This window comes from Limulus polyphemus, unplaced genomic scaffold (assembly GCF_000517525.1).
Source record: "Limulus polyphemus unplaced genomic scaffold, Limulus_polyphemus-2.1.2 Scaffold2318, whole genome shotgun sequence".
Taxonomy (NCBI): Eukaryota; Metazoa; Arthropoda; class Merostomata; order Xiphosura; family Limulidae; genus Limulus; species Limulus polyphemus.
The window spans coordinates 92,358-118,250 of NW_013667928.1; the positions used below are offsets into that span (position 1 = coordinate 92,358).

General features: G+C 33.4%; 1 protein-coding gene across 5 annotated transcripts in view; it reads left to right on the forward strand.

The window, feature by feature from the left end:
* LOC106466608 (band 7 protein AGAP004871-like) overlaps positions 1–22,605 on the forward strand; it is an 85,793-nt gene extending 63,188 nt beyond the window's left edge. For 3 of the 5 annotated variants that reach the window (XM_022394641.1, XM_022394640.1, XM_022394642.1), the window contains 6 exons: positions 3,977–4,080; positions 4,710–4,782; positions 10,116–10,243; positions 18,739–18,998; positions 19,817–19,895; positions 20,373–22,605. In XM_022394641.1, coding sequence (XP_022250349.1) covers positions 3,977–4,080; positions 4,710–4,782; positions 10,116–10,243; positions 18,739–18,998; positions 19,817–19,895; positions 20,373–20,567 — 839 coding nt within the window. In that variant the 3' untranslated portion in view covers positions 20,568–22,605. The remainder of the gene's footprint in view (positions 1–3,976; positions 4,081–4,709; positions 4,783–10,115; positions 10,244–18,738; positions 18,999–19,816; positions 19,896–20,372) is intronic. The other 2 variants (XM_022394643.1, XM_013926901.2) reach the window with 2 other exon arrangements.
* Positions 22,606–25,893: the final 3,288 nt, after the last annotated feature.

A 25,893-nucleotide genomic window follows, 5' to 3' on the forward strand; every position in this document is an offset into this window, starting at 1 on the left:
ATACTTAAAACAACAGTTGGTGCGCAGTGCTGTTTCGTTTATATATATAGCTGAAGTTTAAATGAAAATTACAAAGTCATTTCCAAACCAAAAAACACGAACTACTAATTTAAAAAATGTTCAACACTGTTAAGCAAGGATATCATGGAAACACTGATCTAAATTCGCATGACATCCAAAGGCGTATTTTAAAACGTGGAACCTAATAACAGTCGAATAATATTCGATTTAATTTTTCTATTAAATTAGTTACATCACCCCTGTATGATATTTTGTTAATTCACTTTGTATTGTTTGTAGTTATGCACAAAGCTACACAATGAACTATCTGTGCTCTGCCCACCACAGGTATCAAAACCCGGTTTCTAGCGTTGTAAGTCTGCAGACATGCCGCTGTGCCACTGGGGGGGGGGGCATTTACTTTGTTCTTCTGTACGGTATTATAGTGATGATAAGATTTAAAATTTTCCATGAAACAAGATCTTAAGTAAAGCATGTTTTGGATAGATTAAGCCTGATTATCTGTCATATTTTGTGATTTAATCCAGCAATAAACGTAAGATTCCACTAAATCTCATCCTTGAAAACAGTAATGACTGAATAAAGCTGTTTAACAACATGATAAATCTTACAGATAATGTTTACTAGTGAGAAGGTTGTGATGAGAGACGGTAATCACAAGAAGTGTGATAATAAAGGAAAGGTTTCAGTTTCTGTTCATGTTGTTCTTTAACACGTTAAAGTGTTGCGGATATGCACTTTCTAGGAAGCTTGGCTCTTTGCCAGTTGTTGTTTGTTGATGAAATATCACTGACTAACCCAAGATGCTGAGTGCGGTCATACATCTCAGGTTGGAGTTAATCTTGTGTTATAGCACTTATGGCGTGCGCCTCCCTGCCATCACTCATTGCATTTCATTCTTCCACTCAATGGATAATTTTAGTGCTGTGAGGACATGCGTGGATCAGTCCTTGCTTTATTTTAGTCCTTACTTTTCTTCCTTCTATTCAATGAACCACTTCAATTCGTCAGAACATGAACGGTTCAGGCCTTATTTAATTTTATCCTTAGTTTTCTTTTTTTTCTGTTTCGTGGATGAGTTTGATGTTATCGGTACGTGCACAGACCAATTCTTCCTTTGCTATATTTCTTAGGTTTCCTACTTAGGGTTATCGATAAACTATTTACTTGCTTCAAACCTCAGTCCCGTGTTGTTTCAGGACAGTCTTATATACGTAGTACATTTAATTTGTTATTTATATTTCTTTTCTTAGTGTCTGTTATAGTAATTAAACGAACACTTGTTAATGTTTTTATAGATACTACGCAATAAAAATTAAGAAGTCCCTTATTTATTACATTTCAAGTATAATTTTTTTTTCGTATATTTGTACTAACTGTTACGATAACTGATAGACTAGAGGGAAAGCAGCTAGTCAACAGTACCTATCACCGCAGCTAGTCAACAGTACCTATCACCTAATCTTAAAGCTACTCTAATCGAATGGCGGATTGGGCAGTCACTCTTAAAATGTACCCACGGCCACAAACTACGAAACGCGATTTGTTTTCGCGACAACGGAACGCGAACCTTGGACCCACATATCTACACTCATCCACCATAAACATTAAAGCCACGTCCGACCCATTCAAGCAGAGCAACCAACAATTGAACAATAGCATTTTAGGTATTTTAAAAATATCAGACAATCAAAATTTGCGAGTACAGATCTCACAGCAACACATATCGTTACCGGATACAAAGCTGTGGCATTATTACCTGTGCAATTTTGGTTATTTGGTTAGTGGGCCTGGCTGGCCTCGTGAGTAGCCGCCCGAGCTACGTATTGGAAGATCCATGGTTCGATTCCTCTATGTGCCTTTTGGACATGCTTTGCGCAGTCGGCTGTGGGCACGTTATAAAAGTGCCAGTGAATTTTTTTGTTCGATTAAGAGTACCCATGGAGGCAGAATTGCCTATTATTTGTTGCCCTTCTTCAGGTCAGCAGTTCTATATTAGGGAGGCAGCTGTGCCTGAATCTTGGTGCCTCTGACCTGGCCATTTAGCCAGTTTGTCGCGTATGGTGTCAATCACGTTGAAAATAACAAATACAGCGTTATTATTCATAACCGAATATTTACAAGAACATTGACATAAGCGTTGCAATAAACTCTGGTGTACCTTAACTATTAAAATACTTAAGATGTCACTTGTGATAACCTAACCTATCTAGTAACTACAGTAGTTGGCATATGTGGAAGCTGTAACAATCCACGATCCAACGTCTTGCGCACATATTAGCTCTGGTCAACATTTCTCTTATCAAACTTTTTCATATTCGTTCATGAAGTAACAGTAACGCAAAAGAATGATAATATGAAACATTATGCTGTTCTGTTGATGATTTTCTTAGCTTTTTCCTTATTTGTTTTACCAAATTTCTAGTACTTCTTAATGTGCCTCACAGAGGCTCAGCGGTAAGTCTGAAGGCTTATAATGTTACAAATTCGGGTTTCGATACCCCTGGTGTACAGAGCACAGAAAACTAATTGTGTAGCTTTACGCTTAACAATAAAACAAACAAATCTCTGAATACTGTATTTTAATATTGTATTCTTGAAACATTATGTGTAACATTAAACAATAACTGAAACTGGAAAAATGGCAAGACAAACTGCGAGAGACTATCTCTTCATTTTCTTGTCAGTTTGCTTGTCTGTCCCGACGTCAAATGCCTTTATGCTCTTCCAATACTAAACTTTGAACCTATGATTTTATTGTATCGTCGAATAGGTGTAACTTCAAAAGTTATTTGTTGGAAAGGGTACCTAGGGTTTAATCACAATACATTGTATGTTGTATATTAAGATTAATAGAGAAGAACAAATATGTCAAGTGTTTATATAATGAGCAGTATCAACTATAAAAGCATTTAACATATACAAGGAATTAAATTACTCCACTGTTAGCAAGTACAGGGACTAAATTACTCCAACGTTAAAAGCACAAGGAAATAAATTATTCAAACGTTAACTTTACAGGAAACTAAATTACTTCAACGTTAATAACACAGGGAACTAAACTGCTCCAACTTTAGCTAATTTAATCCAAATTAACAGCACAGGAAATTCCTGCTTTATATTCTAACTTTAACACGCACGTGGAATTAAATTACTTCCACATTAACATGTTTGTTTTCACTACATAGTACGTAGAAAAGTAACATTATTGAACTTTAAGATTAATTGAAAGTGAATAACCAGACTTAATAGCTACTCCACATATTAAATTATACATTTTTCAATGTGTTCACCAGGAACATACTTCACGTTAAAATACGCTAGAACTTCCATACTTTAGCTTAGCAAACAACTCTAACAGTATAAGCCCACATGTTTTCACTTTAAAATACGCTAGAACTTCCATACTTTAGCTTAGCAAGCAACTCTAACAGTATAAGCCCACATGTTTTTACTTTAAAATACGCTAGAACTTCCATACTTTAGCTTACCAAACAACTCTAACAGTATAAACCCACATGTTTTTACTTTAAAATACGCTATAACTTCCATATTTTAGCTTAGAAAACAACTTTAACAATATAAGCCCACATGTTTTCACTTTAAAATACGCTAAAACTTCCATACTTTAGCTTAGCAAACAACTCTAACAGTATAAGCCCACATGTTTTTACTTTAAAATACGCTAGAACTTCCATACTTTACCTTAGTAAACAACTCTAACAATATAAGCCCACATGTTTTTTATTTTTATTTTTTTCATTACATTATAATATATTGTTTTAGAAAAGTTTATAATACTGATATTTTTCGGTAGTCTCTACTACTACTTGTATTCATACAATTTATATTTTGTTTTAGATACAGTTGAGCCTAATGTAAGAAATGTGTAATAATCTCGAATTCAAACTTTTCTCTATTTCTAAAACTTAATTTTTCATTCATGATTTTTCAGCTAAGGTTAACGAGGGCCCTGGTATGTGTGCTTATATCTTAACAGCCATATCAATTCTGTTGATCGTTGCAACCTTTCCTTTCTCATTCATTTTTTGTGTCAAGGTATGTTCTTAACAGCCAAGTGTACATTCAGTTTCTCATTCTTACTTCAAATTAGAACATTTCTGTAAACTATGTAGTTTATTTAGAAGGTGAGAATCGTTGGTAGAGAACAGTTTTTATAAGATTGAAATTAATATTATCCAAATCCTGTCTGTAACAATGAAATAGTTTTTAATTGTTTATCAGTGAAAACTTTAAGAAAGAATCATTATTCAGGAACAGTTTCTTGTATGAAATACATTAATGTTATCCAAACCCTGTATGTAATAATAAAATAATGTTTGTTTAATGTCTAATAGTGAAAAATAAAAGAAAAAATTATTGGTTAGGAACAGCGTATTGTATGAATAACATTAATATTATCCAAATCCTATCTGTAATAATGTTTTTATTGTTTAAAAGTGAAACTTAAAAAAATAATCATTGGTTAGGAACAGCGTATTGTATGAATAACATTAATATTATCCAAATCCTATCTGTACCAATGTTTTTATTGTTTAAACTTAAAGAAATAATCATTGGTTAGGAGCTGTGGGTAAAGAAATATGTTTCAAAGAGCATAGTGTATATTTGAGATAATATAACTGTATTGATACACCTTGCATTTTGTTTTCGTCGTAATGATCCAGGTTGTTCAAGAATACGAGAGGGCTGTGATATTTCGACTTGGCAGACTTGTTCGAGGTGGTGCGAAAGGTCCAGGTAAAAAACGTCTCTTAAACATGATTTTACATCTCCTGAACAAAAACTTTCTTCTGGAGATGAATAGAAATAATTGTCCTAATAATGTCCCATTCTTTAAAGATGTATACTTCCATAGGCAAGGGTTTTTTTTATAGGTGGAGTATAAATTATTTTTAATATTCAAATATATATAATATATTTTACTTAGAAGAGCTTTGGTTAATTAATGCTTTAAAAAAATCTGTTAAAGAAAAAACAATTATCCAAGTGGTAGCATTTTCCACAATAGAATATATACCTATTTTCAATACTTAACATAAGTAGACAATACTTTATTATTTTGACAGGATAAATTGTAATACGAATATATATATATGTTCTCATTACGTCATAAAATCAATGCCATAACCAGCCGAAATGTTCAGTTTTGGGCTAATTTTGATCTCATTAGTCCATCTATATCGATGCTAGAGATTGAAATTAATGTTATGTTTACACACCAATTCACTTTCCGCTTCTGAGTCTGATACTTTGTGTAAAAACACCACTAAACACGTTTCATTAAATAGACATATTCAAAGGAAAAGCGTTTAACTACAAGACCTTTACACTTACGTTTTCTTTGTTTCCTTAATTTTTTGATATTCTGTAATTGTCACAGTTACTACCACTTTTAATTTTGTCATGCCAATCTGTTTTACAGCTAATAACAGATCATTGTTCTTTGTTTATTCTAATTAAATTAGTAGTTTGTGGTTTTAAAATACAGACAATTTGTAGTTATATTTTAGTAGGTATGGCTTTGCTATTGGTTAGCGAATCGGAAGGTCCAATGTTCTAGTCACAATAAACTGCTGACCACAGCCCGCACTTGCAGCTGTGGGCACATCATAAAAGTAACAGTCAATCCCACTAATTGGTTAGGAGTAATCGTGTAAGATATGGGTGCTGCTCGCTGGTTACCCTCAATCTAGTCAGAAATCCGAGATTAAAAACAGCCACGCCTGAACTTTGGAGTCTCTGACCTAGTCTTTTATCTAGTGTGTCGCATAAGATGACATTCAGGTATAAAACACCAAATATTTGATAACATTTAATTCAATCATTTTAAAGCTAATTTGTCATATAATTTCATCTATTTAAATAGTTAGTCACATTATAATATCCATATATTTTACTAGTTAATAAACCACTTCGTCCCTAACGAAACAGTTCTTATTTCAGTCAGTAAGTTTAGACGATGAACCACTTCTAACTATTCATATGTTAGAAAACCACGTTGTCTTATCCACCTTGCTGTTTAGTTTCTTCACTCCATTAGATTAAAGATATCCATATGTTATTTTGGCCTGTAGCCAATACACCACTGAAACCAATGTGTATTTTTGAAGTAGCTATATTCTTTATTCTATGTAATTAATACATCATATTTGCCTTCCATTAAGCAGTTATTTCATTTCATTTATATATCTGTTAAATCAATCTGCCAATAACACATATTTCCGAACATCTATTCATCTAGCCATTTGATCATCCTTCCACTCCTAGTTCGTCCATCTTAACATTGTTTGTAGTTTTCTAAGTTTCGATCTAAGCCTTAGTAAACAAGCAACTCACATATTGCTTCGTTCTTTCTACCCCATACTAATATTACGTGCATCTGAGAGAGCAACTTGTTTGGAAACAGATGGTTTAATTCCCATGAGGCCCCAAATGGCAAGGGTTACTTACTGCTCTGTAATAGTAGGCCAAGAAAAAAGTAAAGGACCAAAATAGATGGAACCCAATATTTAGGCTTCTAAAAGCGTTAGTGGTGTACGTAATGTGTCCATCAATTTGTCCTTTTTTTATTATTGCTTGTAAATTTTCTGCAGAGTCATCATAGATAAACGTAAGTAGTAGCGACTTAGAATCTGTATTACTTTAAGCCTGAACAACATGCTGAGGAATCTTTAGTTCCGTAAAGTGCACCCACTTACTGATAATGATATCAGTCGTACTGCATGATCTGTTCACAATTCTATCTTAATTGCTATTGTTTGCGTACTAGACCTTTATTATTTATTTTTATTATACAGCTCATAATTCTATACACCCATTCTCTTTAGTTTATTTATATTAACTAAGAAACAGTAAATGGTATGACGCCTAGATTCATTAGCTTCATTGTCTTCTCTAATCATTGATTGCTAAAGCATACCTTGACTGTTGTATTTAAAGTTGTAAGTGGTTAGGTACAAAAAAATAGATTTTGCTAATTAAAGAACAAACTGGATTTTTAAACGACCTCTAAGATAGTGGCAATCTAAGTGATTTTTTTAATAACTGTTAGGCTTGAAGTTATCCGTATTTTATTGTTTTACTTTTTTACTTTACTTACCAACAAAATACCTATCTATCTTTCACAACTTCTTACTCCTACTTTCCATAGAAGATTTTCGCTTGTGTTAAGTATCTTCAGCCTCTTTCCTTCATCCAATATCGAAGTGGCTCTGTTTTATCCATCTCTACTCTGATAAATCTACTGAGGAGCAAATTGATTCTCCTATACTAATGTTTAGGATTAGTCCGAAATTCTAGAAGACAGTGGTGAGCAGGTGCTTTATAGGCTTGAACGAAAATCGTTGTATTCCCATCTTTAAGAAATTTAAAAAATCTATCGGAATGAAATATTTTCAGATACTTGCATGTTTGTATGCGTATGGTACCGGCGAATCAAATAACTGGTTTGCCAGGAAGGATTTGCACACATGTTATGGCGAAAACCACACATAGATCATGTAATGCAATAAGATATCTTCCTAGAACTTGTATAATAACTTAAGGTTTGTATAGATAGTTGGTGGGCCAGTCTGGAGTATGTACTCAGCAGTCTGCGGTAATCTAATGAGAACGATTGTAACGCTAAAAACAAGAATAAATTTATTGACTCGCTACACTATAAAAAAACAACAGCAAAATAATTTGAATGGTTTGAGTTTAAAGAACGTAACAGGCTTTGATCTTTCTGTAACCCACTTTACAAGTGACCAAAATATTCAAAAAACTAAAGAATTTTTATTGTTGTGTTCAGTGGAAATTTTAATATTCTAAAATGTTTCTGTTCACCGATTATACTACATTATTTTTAATTAGTTTTCTTTATTATATCCTGATGAAATTTTCCTCGTGAACATTGAACTGAACCACGTGTCACTGTACAAACATATTGTACAAAGATATTGTACTTCGCTAATCTTCACGAGAGGGCGTCATAGTGAACATCATAAATAACCTTGAATAAATATAGCTTGAGTGAAATCTTTTTTTAAGTCTGGTTTCATTATTTTGAAATGCCTATAGCTGACTGGAATTTTCAGCAAGTTTTATAAGATTTTTACTTCATTTTTCATATAAAGATTTAATATTTGTAAATATTAAAATATTTAATTATACCACAAATTATATTTTAGATTTCAATATTTTTCATCATAATAATAACAAAAAAACATCACTGCTATAAAAAAACTTTTTGATTGTTGGCTGACCAATAAACATACTGAAATACGTTATGCAAATTTAATGTATTATTTAATTCCAAGAAAAGTATTGTGAATTTTTTTATTCCGCTTCTTCCTATAAACTGTTTATTTTGTAGCTGCAGGTCTGGTCAAGACTCTGAAGAATATGTTACAGATTCGGATGAAATAACTTATTGACTTTGAATGTCTAGCATATTTGAAACCTGAGCTATTCTAAGTACCTCATTATCTTAGTAATGAAAAATCACATGTTAACGTTTTTAAGAGTTTAAACAATAAATATATCCTCTCTAAGAATTTGCTACTAATGTTGTTAGTATTCATATTTTCAAATATTTGTGCAAATAACCACATTATCATTAGTTTAAAATGATACTTCTCTTGAATCAATAAATCATGCAGGTGAATATCTCTGCATAACCTGTTTTTTTACCTTTTATGTCAAATTACCCTCACATGTAAATATAATTGCATAAACTGTTTTTTTTTTCATACATTTTCTGATATATGCCCATCAGTGTAGTTAAATGTATTGCAGGTAAATTGTGTTCAATCCGAGTTATGTCCTTACATTTAACTAAGTTTATGTGGTTCATCAATGAAGAGCACCTTTAAAAATATTGTGAAACATTTCATTTAAATTTGTCTTGACTGTCGTATTTTATCACGTCAATTTGGTGACAATCAGTCCAGTAAAATTGGTCAATTATAAGCGGACACACAAACTGGCTGTAGTCAAATAATGCATTAGATAGCAAAATTTTCATTTAATCTTACTAATTATTGTTTTAATGTTATCTAAATGTGGGTGTCTTAACGTAAAAAGAAACAGGCTGAAGTACCTCCAGCTGACGAAGATCTCTTTGGAGACCTGGGAAATTTGATGGTTAATGATACCTTATATTTTAACGTGGTAATTCAGCTTGTAAGTTTCATTTAACCTTAGTAGCGTTTTTACAATGTTTGTTTCAACAAAGTAAAAATAATAGTGCTACAAATATTATTAATAAAAGCTGAATTATACTCTATTGCAAGATATATTTGACATTGTTTGGCATCAAAAATATCAAAGTTTCCACTTCTATGTAAAGCCTCTTGTCAAGTAAATTCATTTCATTGCAAATGGATACAGTTTTTAAACTAGTTACTACACTTCATAAAAGAAATTGTTTCAATCTGTTTTATTTTTCGCACAATGATAGTGTTGGTTGAGGTGTGCATTCCAGACATGAAACTAAGTGACAGACAGTTTTGTGCAAGCTTCCAACTGATATTTATCATCTTGTTTTGGATTTTTGCTGTTGTTTTACAAAATAAATTAATTAAAAGACACACTGAAGCATAATATTTCAAAATTCATTATAGATATTTACAGATAAATTCAAGAATATTCGTGTAAAAAGTAATAGAAAATAAACGGAAGAAATGGTGAGTGAAGAAAGGCTCCCGTTCTATACGTGTCGTATAACCTAATCGTTTAATATTTTCCTTTTCAGGTTTGATCAATATATTTGCCAATTCCACAATTGGAGGCTAGTGAAAGAATGTTTTTGCCAAACATTATACTCCAAATGTGAAGTGAAAGAGAAATATTGCGTAACGAATACGCTAACCGGAAAGAAGAACATGGTGGTAAATGAGGGCATTAATTTAAAGCCCAGGAAATAGTAGCCTAAATGATATATTTTTAATGATTATTAATTGGTGGTATTCCAACGAGAGTCTTTCTGATCACAGTAGCCCCTTCTTCCTTGTACAGTTAATACATACATTACAGTCGGAATGGTCCAAGCCATTCCGTGCTTGTCTTATGCGCCTTCTATTTTTCAGATCAGCCAAGTCCTAGTGACCAAAGCCAAAACGATTCTGTTTCAGGCATATTCTTCATTATCCCGTGCATCGACACCTACTGCAAAGTGGACTTGAGGACAGTGTCCTTCGATGTGCCGCCTCAAGAAGTAAGTAGGTTCTTACTTTACGTTTATTACTTAAATTATTATCTGATGGTGGATGTCACCTGTATTTTTGTCAACTGTCTGATTGGATAATCTCTCACCGAAAGGTGAGAAGAATCGCGTTTCTTTGGTTGCTACATCATAAAGGTTTGATTGTTTATTAAATTTCGTACAAAGCTACTTAAGGGCTAGCTATGCTAACCGTCCTTAATTTTTAAATAACATACTACTAGAGGGAAAACAGCCCACTACCAATTCTTGGGCTATTCTTTACCAATGAAAAGTGAGCATGATCATCATATACTAACGCCCCCACGGCTGAAAGGGTGAGCATGTTCGGTTATGGGATTCGAATTGTGACCCGTAGATTGCGAGTCTAGTGTCCTAATCATTAAGTCACGCCAAGCTCCAGGCATAAAGGACTGATCATCTAAAAACCAGATCTATAAGCTGTGATGGCTTCCACTTACTTCTCTTTAGACAAAATGCCGGAAATAAGTTTACTGTAATAAAATTATTTTGGTAAAACCTTGTACATACGCTATATGTAAATAACTGATACTATTATATATGGAAACAGAGCAAGGAAAGTTTCTTTATTTAATTGGTCAGTCTATAAAATGGTGCCCCCAGTGGCACAGGGGTATGTCTGCAAACTTATAACGCTAGAAACTGTTTTTCGATACCCCTGGTGGAAGAGCACAGATAGCCCATTGTGTAACTGTTTGCTTAACTTCACGCAAACTAACTATAAAAAGGTAATATTGTGATGGAAATAACTTATTCCGTTACATCAGAAATGATGCTTTCACATTGTATCAATACTATTTTATTGCTCTGGTTCCTATTTTATTAGTTAATTTATTCGTTCCTCTAGTTCATTCAGTCTTTAAATGATTCATTTCCTCCTTTATAATTTTCCGTTTATTCGGTGTTTTAATATTTGTCCCTAACATAAGATATTTTCCAAAATTATATCTATTAAATGGCGTTCTAGTCAATCTTTAAATTGATTCGAAATATATGTATTGTTTCGTTATATTATTTTGATACATTAAGTATACACCAATTTCAATATATTTCTTCGATTTTTTTGATTTTTTTTACTCTCTCAGAAACTGTCTGCCCACAGTTGTAAAGTAGGCCGAACGTTGCATCATAGTTAGCGTGTCTGGACTTGAATCCCAGAATTTGTGTTTCTTGACCCATTGCTAGGAAAAAAAAACGCATTCCGCACTTCAGGATCGTGGGTGCGCTATAAAAGTGACAATAAAATCCCACTGTTCGTTTTCAAAACATTAGTCCAAGGGTTGGCGATGAGTGTCATTCAATAGCTGCTACATTCTAGTACATCACTTCAAAGTTATGGGGGACTATGTACTTAAATCCCTTTGTGTAGCATTGAGCGAATTTCTACGTACAGCCGTCTCTAATTGTGAACTGATACATGAACAAACCATCCAAATTTTTTACTTAAGTAAGTTCAAGAACACGACGAGACATTATACTCCTTAAACATTAATAAGAAAATTCAAGAGTTATAACGCTAAAATTCGAAGCTTGATCTCCGAGATAAACACGGCTCGTAAACAAACAAGTCATTAACGGAAGTTTGCTATATAGACTACTTGAACTAATATTACTTCTAAAAAAATATAGAACATTTGTAGACAAAAATTTAAAATTTTACAAAAAAGAAACAAAATATCAAATCCCAAATATCAATTTAATCATGTTCTTCGGCATAATCATTGTGTGTTTTGATACAGCCAGTTTATCTTGTTTGGAAATCTGTGGACGTTATAACTATAGGAGTTCAGCATAAGAGACGTCTGAAGAGAGCATTAATCTGTTACTGCGGGCCCCGGCATGGCCAGGTGGTTAGGGCGCTAAACTCGCAATCTGAGGGTCGCGGGTTCGAATCCCCGTCTCACCAAACATGCTCGCCCTTTCAGCCGTGGGGGCGTTATAATGTGACGGTCAACCCCACTATTCGTTGGTAAAAGAGTAGCCCAAGAGTTGGCGGTGGGTGGTGATGACTAGCTGCCTTCCCTCTAGTCTTGCACTGCTAAATTAGGGACGGCTAGCGCAGATAGCCCTCGTGTAGCTTTGCGCGAAATTCAAAAACAAACAAACTGTTACTGCAGGACCACGTGACAAAGAAGTAGAGAAATCCTGGAACTGACAGGAGTCTTTTTACCAGCCTCTTATCGTCTCCATTGTTTCTGCTTTCTATCCCTCCAGTGCTTCAGTGAGCTGTTGGGACAAGAGGTTCTAGTCTGTGTATAAAAGTGACACTTCAGATGTGCAGGCGATTTTCTTCACGAACAGACTGAGGTGTATGGTCGCCAAGAGCGATACAATTGACATAGTGTTCGAAATATGTGATGTAACGAAGACACAAGAAATAAAAACATTAAGACTCTTAATCTACTAAACATATTTACGGAGATAGATTAAGAATAAAACTAGTTTCACTTAAAGCTTAATAGTTAAGCAACTGTAACTCAGACATAAAAATATTACATATAAAAATAGTGAAATACTGTGATAATTAGATGTTCATGTTGAAAACAACGGAACTCAAATTGTGAAACAAAAAAAAGCTATTTTAAAGCAGGCTATGCCCTTTGGCCTTGCGCCATTTTCTCTGATACTAACAAAAGAAATAACCATTCTTTCAATGCACCCACAACCTAAAAGTGCGGAGCGTAATTTTGCGGCAACGGGACGAGAACCATGAACCCTCAGATTCACAGTCCGAGCACACGTGCGGCCTTTGTTTTAAAGAAGGTTCTTGGGATGATGTTATAAGATAAATAATCAAAATCCCAAAGATACTACATTACAACCGCTTCTGATACGTATATAAACAAAAGTTATACACCTTTCACAAATGCTGTTAAATAAGTTTCGGGACATTCAGAACTCTAAGTTTGAATAAAGTACAGTTTTGGGTCATTTTATTTTATTTATTGCTTACTGTACTAAAGCTTATCGAATTATCTCACAGAAATGTTATGAGGTTTATTTCTCATATAATACAAACCTCACAAGTCATTCGAATACGACCTTTTAGACTGAAAAAATATTTATACTTATTTAAAGTTCAGTTCCCGTCATATTTTAAATATAGTGTACACAAGACCTGTTACACACAATACAATGGTTAATTTTTTGTGTTGTTCCTTAACAAAAGCTATCTTCCACGAGAATTGGATTTGACATACTGCTCATTTTTCATAAATCCTTTGTCATTGTGAGTACAAAGAACCCTTACAGCTAAAACAAAGGAGCAATAAAAACCTAATAAGTATTCTTAAGTCACAGATCGATTCAAGGAGTACTTTAAATAAATCATTACAGGATTTCTATTGTGATTATTTTTTTATATTTTGAAGTTACGCAGATTCACATTTTTGCAGTCATATCGTAGACAAAGTTCCCACCCAGCACTTACAGCTCCGAGTATACTCTTATTGGTCTATGGTTTATGAAAAAAACTTGAATTGAATTGGATAACTGTTCATAATTTTACGAATTAGTCACTAAATTCGTTTTGTTTGCTTAGCAGACACTTTCAATTATATTCGTGTCGGGGTCAAGTTTCGTTTTTTCTTTCCTTTGCAGCACCATTAGTGCTAAATGTTTAATTACCAAATGGTACATCCTTGTAAAACTCTGAGAAAATAATATTTATACCCAGTCTTGTACTTAACCTTTAAAGTATTATGACTTATAATGTAAAACAAAAACTACTGCCTTTCATTGTCTTCGTTAAATACGGTGTAGGTCATAAATAATAAGCCGATGGTTTATTCAGTCAGGTGTACAATACAAAACACAGTGTGTTGTTGCTACGACTACACAAAGGTGAATCGACACGTTTTGTGAGTTTACTAGACACTTTTCCTTCCTAAAGCAAGTGTTCAAGGCATTTCCCCTCCTAATTTACACATACTAGCACTCTTTCTTCTTCCCCTTCACTACATAAATCGTTTTTCATGTTAACTAAGTATGTAAGCCATTTTAGTAGCCAGCAAATGTGACCATCAACTTGTTCTCAGAAACAAGCAAGAATTAAAAAAATTAAATAAGAAATAAGTGTAATTGAAAAATCCTTTAGTAAAATTACTTTTTATTCAATTGTTTTTAAGCACAGAGCTACACAAATGGTTATCTGTGCTTTGCCCTTCACGGGCATTGAAACCCGATTTTTAATGTTGTAAGACTTCAAACGTATCAGTGAGCTATTTGGGGCTAATCTTATTTATGGCCCAACCTGTATAGCAGTCAAAACGAGGCTATAAGGTACAATGTTTTCATTTGGTTTGCCTAAAGTCTTAATGTAAATTTCATAAAAAGTTGTAATGCCAAAGTATGACATTATATTCGAAGAAAATAATCAGCGTCAACAAAGATTTCTGTTCATAGCTGTGTAAGATGTTATTTTTTGGCAGCCTACTACCTTCTTTCTCTGTATTGAAACATATATAGCTAAATATTATTAAAAGCAATGTAAAAATATACATCTATCGTGTCAAACTAGCGTTATCAATAAACTTGAAGAGGATTATATGATATGATAAAATAATGTTGAAGCATTCAGGTGTTAAAGACAAAGACGCCAAGGTAAGCAGTCAAATTCAAATCACATGATCAATGCAATCAAATACTTTTGGATGATTGACAGTTCTAAGAAAAGTGTGAACACACTAAATTCATTAAGCTGGGAAGATTAGACAAGAGATTGTGTATGTGGGTGGTTCAAGTGACAACAATAAAATCAAACAAATATTGTATGTAACCCCGTGTACATGAAAGTCTAAGCCAATGGCGTAAGTATGCCCCCATAGCCCCCACAGGGAGCCAGAATCGTAACTATACAATTATGCGGGAGGGGGCATCTTTTGTAGTTACGCCACCTGTTTTGCTAATGAATAATATAAAGTCAGGAAGAAAATTTGAGAAGAAGATTAAGAATACAGAATATATATATATATATATATATATTCATTTATAATTACTACACAACAAAAGTTTTAATTTTTACATATTAAGGTTTGTTTGTTTTAGAGCAAAGTCACACTGAATTGTATAAGTGGGTGGTTCAAGTGACAACAACAAAATCAAACAAGATAAGAATCGAACACTCCAATTCTAACGTTGTAACTTACCGCTGTTCCCACCAGGGGACAACTGATGAAGGAAAGAGAGAGTTAAAACAGTAATTTTGTTTTTAATATTTTAATTTAGACGTTTTCTATTGTTTTCTACGGAAACTTAATATGGAATAATAATGATGATGTTTGACACCTAGAAAATTCCTGATGTCGAGTTTTGTCATGACATTGTGAATTTTATAAAGACTTGGGGAAGAACAAATGTTGTAAAAAAAATCCAGAGTGGGCGAATTATCCAGTCAGAGAGTGCTTTGAGTTTCGCGCAGAGCTACACGAGGACTATTTGCGCTAGCCGTCCCTAATTTAGCAGTGTAAGACTAGAGGGAAAGCAGCTAGTCATCACCACCCACTACCAACTCTTGGGCTACTCTTTTACCAACGCCCCCACGGTGGAAAGAGCGAGGATGTTTGGTGGGACGTAGATTCGAACCCGCGACCCTCAGATTGGTAGTCAAGCACTCTAACCACCTGGCTTATTCGGCTAGACAAGAGTCATCCAGTGTACGGCTATACGCAAATAACAATTGTGTAACTTTTGAATTTCTACCTAAAAGCCAATATTTTCAAATGTTTCTCGATTTTAGAAATAACATTAGATAAAAAAAAACTTTAAAACTGTTTAAAGCTCTTGCAGCAAAAAATATAACATTTTGTTTTAAAAAATAAGTTTCCTTTCCCCGTGCCTCTTTAGCCACGAATAATGGTTATCATTTGTATCCAGCACATGTGTGTTAGTTACCATGGTCGCGTGTATTTTACTTTATTCATAGTTATATATAAAGTTGTGATCAGGCTGGTTGGTATTTTATTTTTACTTCTTTGGGATTTTGGAATATAATTTAAATTTTTCTCTTGTCTAATAGTAGTAATTTTTAAACTGATATCTTAGACTTATTAGAACATGTCCATATAGGCACGCGACCATCATTGGGAAGGAATGCCCATCTTAAGGAGATAATTAAATTTTACTTATCGTCCTCCCTTGGCCCAGTTGCAGTTGTACGTTTTATTATTAAATTTATAATTATTTTATATTAAGATCAAAGCTAATAGTAAATGGTGAATGTTGTTGTTTTTTTTTTGTCGCAATTTTTTTGTGAATCTCATGTTTCGTGGGCCCGGCATGGCCAGATGGATAAGGCGCTCGACTCGCAATCTGAGGGTCGCGGGTTCGAATCCCCGTCCCACCAAACATGCTCGCCCTTTCAGCCGTGGGGGCGTTATAATGTGACGGTCAATCCCACTATTCGTTGGTAAAAGAGTTGGCGGTGGGTGGTGATGACTAGCTGCCTTCCCTCTAGTCTTACACTGCTAAATTAGGGACGTGTAGCTTTGCGCGATATTCAAAAACAATCATGTTTCGTTTTAGTGCTTTCTCTTTCAAATTTCTGCCTCTTTCGTCTTTTTTGTCCTTCCTTTCTTCTTGATTTCTTATTAATTTTCTAAATCTTTCTTCTTGATCTTCTTTCCACTGTTTCGTTATTCAGAGGAACCCGACCACTTTTACATATTTGACTTATATAGCAACTGAAAATTATGTTACTATATTCATTTTCTAGGGGACATGCCCGAGACCTCCCCTACATTAAGCAGCCTTTGGCAGCACGGGAGCTGCTTTTAGCAGCTACTTATACTTTCAATCTCATTGTAAAATCTGCATGTCTAGCCAAGTACCCCCACTTTACATCTTTTTTACACCACTGTTATTTCAATTAAATTTTAATCTCATTTCAAACACGTATCGTCATTTTAAGTTCAGTGTGGATTCTGTTTTGCTTATACCAAAATAATTCCACTTTTCACAACAGTGTTTTTATCCTTCAACTTCAAGTTCTGGTCTCTAAAATAAACAATATCTACATTGAAATTTCACTTACTTGCTAATGCCTTAGCTCGTGCTCCTCGTCGCAAAAAAAAAAAGAAAGAAAAAGAAACCCAGATTCGCGACATAAACTAATTAACTGGCTGTATCCCTACCACTCTGTGGATCCTGTTTCTGTAACATAAACTAATTAACTGACTGTATCCCTACCACTCTGTGGATCCTGTTTCTGTAACATAAACTAATTAACTGACTGTATCCCTACCACTCTGTGGATCCTGTTTCTGTGATATTACTTCTCTTACTAGAATACTGTTGTAATGGTTTCTATTGTTGGGTGAGTTTTTTATGCAACAAACAATAGACCGAACTAAACATATAAACAATGCTTTAAAACAAAATTTCTCTTACTTTCTCACTTCGCATCTCTTGTGTTCTTTTTTTCAAACACAAACTCAAACAGGCTGACAGCGACAGACAAACTAACTAAATCAGGCACTGTTTTGACCCCATATCTACAGTATCGGTTTTAATGAAGTCAAAATAGAGATTTGTAGCTTGAGAAAATAATGTAGACACTATTTACAGCCTTGTTTGTTTACTTTTTTTTAGAGTCCCTAGTTGTAGGCTTAAAAATATAATATTTGCATTTTTTTCTGTACTTTTTTGACGATCCCTATTTCACCTTTTTAAATTAACAGTATTTACTAATCTTGTATTAATATGAATGACTATTAATTGCAAGAAAGGAATGTTTGATGCTTAATATGTTAGTGTTGAATGAAACAGAAAGTCCAAATAAACATGTGTTATTATCAGTTATACTATTATTCTTTGGGTATCCATTTTTATTTAGAAATACTTTAATATTATTTAGTTCCTTAAGAAAACTCCCTCAGCCCCTTCCAATGGCATAACAGTAAACTCGAGGTGTTATAGCACTAAAATTCGGGACTCGATATCCGAAATTCGCACAGCTCAGACAACCCTTTATAAGGCATATCAAAATATCTATAAGTACTAGATATTTGATAAGCACGATGATATAATATTTAACTATATTTACAGTTAAAGTATAAACGTGTAAATGCTCATTACGATACACTTAACATTCAAAACTATCGACGTTTTGTGCGCGTGTGTATCAAGGATGGTAAGTTGATGTTCTTGATACCCCACAGTAAATCTTATATTTATAAGATACGTACATGTTGAGGATCATTAGAGATGACAAATGTATCATCCATATATCCATATAGTTGATAGTATAGCGGTCAATGAATGGTTTTTCCAACCATTGCTTTTCAAGTTAGTTGATTTGTAGAATTTAATATTAAATAGTTAATTTGTGGAGGCTTATATCATACCTTGTATAATGTATATTCTGATATATTATAAAAACATTCTGGAAAAATATATATTTAAATATTGTGAATCCTATATATATTTCTATATATATTGCAAAAGGATATAATTTGTTTTGTTTTTCTAAGATACTGTCCAAAGATTCCGTTACCGTGGCTGTCGACGCTGTCGTATACTATCGCATCAGTAACGCTACCATTGCTGTTTCCAACGTTGAGGATTATGGGCACTCAACCCGCCTCCTAGCGGCCACCACTCTGCGAAACGTGTTAGGAACTAAAAATTTGTCTGAAATTCTCTCAGAGAGGGAGAGCATTAGCCATGTGATGCAGGCTAATTTGGACGAAGCTACTGACCCCTGGGGAGTAAAGGTTGAACGAGTTGAAATGTAAGAGTTTTATTTTAAAGAATAGTTTATTAAATCAATGCTTAATTAAATTTGAATATTATAACCACTAAATAATGTGAACGAATCGTACATTCACTTGCTACAACAAGAAATTTCTAATGTGATCTAACACAAAACATTTTAATTTATGTTTTGTAATGTGTTCTAACACAAAGCGTTTTACTTTATGTTTTGTAATGTGTTCTAACACAAAACTTTTTACTTTATGTTTTGTAATGGGTTCAACACAAAACATTTTAATTTATGTTTTGTAATGTGTTCTAACATAAAACATTTCACTTTATATTTTCTAATGTGTCCTAACAGAAAACATTTTACTTTATGTTTGGTAATATGTTCTCACATAAAACCTTTTACTTTATGTTTTGTAATGTGTCCTAACAGAAAACATTTTACTTTATCTTTTGTAATATGTTCTCACATAAAACCTTTTACCTTATGTTTTGTAATGTGTTATAACACAAAACATTTTGCTTTATGTTTTATAAAGTGTTCTAACGCTAAAACATTTTGACTTTATGTTTTGTAATGGGTTCAACACAAAACATTTCAATTTATGTTTTGTAATGTGTTCTAACATAAAACAGTTTACTTTATGTTTTTAATGTGTTTTAACATAAAAGATTTGACTATATGTTTTGTAATGTGTCCTAACATAAAACATTTTACTTTATGTTTTGTAATGTGTCCTAACAGAAAACATTTTACTTTATGTTTTGTAATGTGTTCTAACACAAAGCGTTTTACTATATGTTTTGTAATGTGTTTAAACTTCATTTCTTCTTTTTACTTCCTAGAAAAGATGTTCGTTTGCCAGTGCAGTTGCAGAGAGCAATGGCCACCGAAGCTGAAGCAGCTCGTGAGGCGCGTGCTAAGGTAAGTTTCTTTTTCTTTGTTTAAACTAATAACGACTCTCTTTATTCCTTGTCCATTTAGGTACTGCAATACCATTCGTCTAAATGTTTCTTCCTTGATCTTACATATAACTTACATCTTTAACAGCACATTTGTTGACACTGGTGTGCAGAAATTCATAACAACAGCCTCGGGGGTGTTGAAACTCGTTTATATCAGGTTATATTAGTCCTGGAACAGACTTGTAACGTTCCTAACTGTTTCTATGGGAGTCAGTAATTGTTTACACTGTCTACATTCCTAAAATGATCCCCCTTACTTACAAGGACTTTAATAGTTGAGTTTTGTTATAAGCAAGAATTTCAAATATGTTGAAGTGAAATAAGAAAGCCTTTGAAATGTAAGACATTATTGGAATAATGGAAACGGGAGTTAGCAGTACTAGTACTGTGTCGTATTGTCTTTACTGTTTAAATTACTTTTATTTTGCTATTGAAGGTGATCGCTGCAGAAGGTGAACAGCGAGCGTCTCGAGCGTTGAGGGAAGCATCGGAAGTGATCGCCGACTCTCCATCTGCTCTCCAGCTCCGTTATCTTCAGACACTTGGCTCCATCGCTACTGAGAAGAATTCCACCATCGTTTTCCCCATTCCTCTAGAACTTTTCCGGGGATTTTTAAAGAGAAATATCTGAAGCACCAGCTCAGAACAGAAAATAATACTGTAGTAAACAGCTGAACGTACATTTGAGCAACGTGTATCTACTACTGGTTATAAATACATTTTTGTATATCATAATATATCCGAAATGCTGTTTGCCAAAGACCGTCAAAATGTATTGTCTTGCCATCTAGTGACAATTTGTTAAAGCTCATTAACTACTTCTTCAGTACATCACAGCAGTCACTGGTTTAATGAAATCCAACTGTAGGTTGAGCCATATTTATATTGTTCGTGATAGAATTTTATTATTGTCTTTCTTCAAACATGTCTATGAAAATAGGAAGGGTTATATCCCTTCTTTCATTGCGTCATATAATTCTGTATGAGTAAAATCGCTAAATATTTAAAAAACTTTTTCGTGTGAAATGTGCGTGAATAGCTAAGACTTTCTGTTTTGATATTTTGTTGCCTAATTCCATCAAGTATTGTAATTGTCATAAAATATCCTGAATTTACACAATAAAGCTGGCTTAAACATAATAAACACTTTTCAATGGAACTGTACATAAAAATAGTCAAACGTTTACTTATGTATTACTTTGCTGAACAATCAAATATAAATGTAAAACACAAGAAGCGTGGGAAGAAAGTGGATTCTTTTATTTTTAATGTTTACCAAACAATTTACGTCGATACATTAGTACAAACTAAACTGCAGCAAAAACACAATAGTGGCTAATTATAAACAAATTGCTATGCCCCCTCCCCGTTATAGTTGACCTTTCCTCTAGCTAATTGGATATACGACAATTGTGAAGATACCGATAGCATACTTAATGTGAGCAAATTCGAAAACGTTCTCACACATTTACATAAAACTACGCATCTGACCACTATATATTTATCGTCAGACTACTTACCGTGCATCTTATTTCGGTTAACCCCCCTCCCCCCATGAAGTAGTATCATCTGAGAAATTCGGTCTGCATCAGTCAATCATCTCTTAAGCAAATAAATCCGTTAAAGACTTGATGAGTCACGTAATTGTGCATACTTGTTGATTCCTAGTTTCTTCTACAGTTGGTGTACATGTTTCAGAACATACACTTGTATACGTGTATAATTATGTTTAACATTTATGAATTCTGTCACTTGGTGTACATGTTTCAGAACATACACTTGTATACGTGCATAATTATGTATAACATTTATGAATTCTGTCACTTGGTGTAAATATTTCAGAACATACACTTGTATACGTGTATAATTATGTTTAACATTTATGAATTCTGTCACTTGGTGTACATGTTTCAGAACATACACTTGTATACGTGTATAATTATGTTTAACATTTATCCTTTAGTAATTTATACAGTAACGTCTAGCTGCTCTGTAAGATGTTATTGTATTGTATTGAAACCACATACAGTTTTATGTGGTTTGTGTGTTTGTTGTTAAGCAGAGATATGGAATGGTTAAGAATGACTGGAAATCTAGATTCGTCAAAAAAGTATAGCAAAAATTCAAAATTGTAGCTAAAACTCAAAACCGTAATTTGCGACAGAAAAAACTGTTTCTGCTTGACATATTGAGAACAGAAGCTCAAAACCGATTTCTTTCTAAACTCTTTTATCGATTTTAGAATTGCATACGTCTTTGGTAATCTAATTAATATCAACCTTATATTAACTGGAAGAAAAAAAACCTTATCAAGCCTTATCTGTATGAGCATTTGGGTAGATTTTTAAATTATAATTGCGACTTTTTAAATCTCTTTTTCTTAATGTTGTTTAAAGGTTCTAACGTTGGAATGTTTGAAAGTATATTTTGACATTGTTGCCCAAAGTATTCTATTATCATTCACACCAAACTTCAATCAACTTTCATGGATTAGCCATATCTCTTCTCTGAATGAAAAAGTAGTAATTGAATCATGTAGGCTTAGTATAAATACCAATGTCTATATAGCAACAAGTCATAACATTTACCAGCTATAGCCTGTTAAAATAAGTTTGACTAAAAATAATAATTTTATTGGGAAACAAAAACATACATTTAGTTCAACACACAAAGAGTTAAAAATACATTTTTCTGTATAAAACAATTGTTTTATGGTTTGTTTGTAGTTAAGCACAAAGCTACACGAAGGTCTATCTGTGCTCTGCCCACCACGGTATCAAAATCCGGTTTCTAGCATTGTAAGTCTGCAGACATACTGGGGGGAGGGGGGGGGCTTTTATGGAAATTACACGGTAAAGAACAGTTATACTTCTCTTGTTTTGAGTGATGAACAATAAAGAATGGTTCTACGTCTCTCGGTTTGGGTGATGAACAATAAAGAACAGTTCTACTTCTCTTGTTTTGAGGGTGATGAACAATAAAGAATGGTTCTACGTCTCTTGGTTTGGGTGATGAATAATAAAGAATGGTTCTACGTCTCTTGGTTTGGGTGATGAACAAGTTTGGAAAAATGAAACATATGTCTTCAGCCTATGAGCTTCATTATAGTTGGTTAATGTTTAAAACTTCAGTTTTTGTGTATCCACACAAATGTAATTTTATATATTTAAAGGACGACAGCCCTAACGTAAATTTCTTAACATTTTTTACTGTACATCTGAAACAATAAATTATACATAATCTGATTTGGCATAGTCCACACGTTCTAATTCATTTTAATTTTAGTATGCTTGTGATTGTTATGTGTTCGTTATGATATAACAAGTGATGACATGAAACCAAATGTCCACATTACTGGATAGACAAGCTTCTTCGGTACTTTTGTAAGATAATCTTAGGGCCAACGGGTAATTAATACAACATGGAGCAAGAACATTTAAATCTTGAAGCAACTGTTAAATTAACTTTGTAAAACGGTTTAATTGAACTATTCATTATAATTGTAATTGTTTGTTATTCTAGTAACGAAATCGATTGGAATTTACGTTGAAGATTGAGGAAAATAAGATCTTGTTTTGGTTGTTGTTAAGCGCAATACTACAAATTAGGCTATCTATGCTCTGCCCACCATGGGTTAAAGTTTAATAAAGTACGGCCTCTATACAAGTGGATTTACACATTTCACTGTCTACGATTACATTCGTTTCTATTATGCAAGAAATGTTATATTTAACGAAGTACTGTTACGATAAAGATACTAATTTGGCCGGAAATGTTTGACAGGTCTCTGCTAGTTCTTTATTATTGAGCTTTTCGTTCCTTCAGTAGTCAACATTTTATGTCCCCAGTAGAACAACGGCAAGTTACGGACTTACAACGCTCTTGTGTAGCTCTGCACAAAATTCAAAACAATCCAAATCCATCTTTTTAACATCAAATACCCCTATATCTTTTCCATTTTTTTACCTAATTTTATCGTACTTTTAAAGGACTGATTAGATGTGAATTCTAAGAAGTTTCACTTAAACTTAAACACTTTTATATTCTACCTTATATCTACCTAATTCCCATAGTTTCCCACTTCATTTATGATCGTAATACTAATATGTAAAGTGTTTTTTTTTGTTGTTGTTTTTTACAAAAATATTTGTGTACTTTTCTGTATTTTTTACAATAGGTTAAACTCCATACGGATGTCTAATTTAACAACTGTCCAAATGCTATCAAAATTCTTTAAGATTTCAATTAAATTCTTATTTATTTCTCCACGTTTTAACAGTTACCTGTGATACCTTAACGTGCGCTGCTTGTTTTAAGCATGTCTTTAGTCTTTAACGATTGTGAAACTACTGAATCGTAATTTATTACACAGGTCTGCGAATTTAAACTTCATAAAAGTTGTTTTGATTTTAATAACGGATTTTCCATAATTCAGCTACGCAGATTTTGAAAATAATATTCATTTTTTTCTATCACGTAAGGATTTTCTAGAAGTCGGGAAGAAAAAATAACTCTTACTTATATCAAATTATTATTTTGTTACGTATCTGTTCGTTTGCTAATTCCGATATAAATTCTTTCCGAGGAACATCAGCGATACAAGTCCTTTCTTAATTAAAACTAGTTTATCCTTTCTCGATACAACTTTGTAATACACAGAATTTCCACAGTCACTTTAAACTTAACAACCTTTATAACACACGCGATAAAGTACAGTGATTCACACACTTTACTTACGTGCCTACTGCTCGCGTGACTCAGTTATCCATCTATATCTATCTCTTCGATCTATCTGCATATCTATTCAATCTTGGCTTTATTTTCCGGGCTTATATACTAAAAAAGAGGACGCCTGGCAAACACTCGGACATTCGCGAGGTTCCTCGATAAGTCATGATCCTTCTAGAAACTCCCGCGCGCATGCTCCCAGCGTCGCATGACTTCCGCTGTGGTAACATTTTGTTTGCCATGATGAACATGTTTTATTATTATGTTTGTTAACAAAATTAAAAACAAACTGAAGAAAAGGGAAGAACATTGATGTTAAACGAATATGCATCCTCATTCATCCTGATTTTATTTGTGAAGTGTACGTCTTTTAGTCTCAAAACTACGTGTTGTGGTATTTCTTTAATGTATTACGTTATGACGTTTTGTGAAAAATCTGTACGCGATGGAGAAAAAATGGATATTGTTACGTCTCTGTTCGTTTGTTAATTTTCCGTAAAAATTCTTTCCGAAGAAACTTTAGCCATACAAGTCCTTTCTTAAATAAAACTAGTTTATTCTTTCTCAGTACAACTTTGCAATACACTTAATTTCCACAGTCATTTTAACTTAAACACACGATATAATTCATAACGATTCACGCACTTTACTTACGGTCACTACCGCGCTTGGCTCAATTGTCCGTCTCTATATCTTCAATCTCTCTATCTGCAACTATTCTTGCCGTCAGGTCTTATATATTCAAAATAGAGGGCGTATGGCAAACACTCGAGCCTTCAGGAACCTTCGAGATACTCATTACGTGTTACCAGCGTCACGTGACTTCCGCTATTGTAACAATATCATTTTCGGATTCAGCTTACAGGAATAAAACCATCGTTGGCCTCTGTAATTAAAGTTTACAAAAGTCGTAATGAACAAAATATTATTTGATAATTCTTAAACCCTCCTTTATTAATTCTAATGCAATCAAAATAAAATAACAAAGTTAGTGATATATATATTGTTATTTAATTCAATAAACATTATCTCGACAATAATGAAACGGCAATAACGAATGGCAATAGTAAATCATTATCATCTCAATATAAACATAACATGCACATTGTATGGTTGTCTGAAAAAATATAAAGAACAAGCAGGGTCACAAGATAAAAGCTTAGACTGAAATTTTCTTACTCGCCCCCAAACACCCTTACTAAAATCGATGTAAATTGTGAAATTTAACT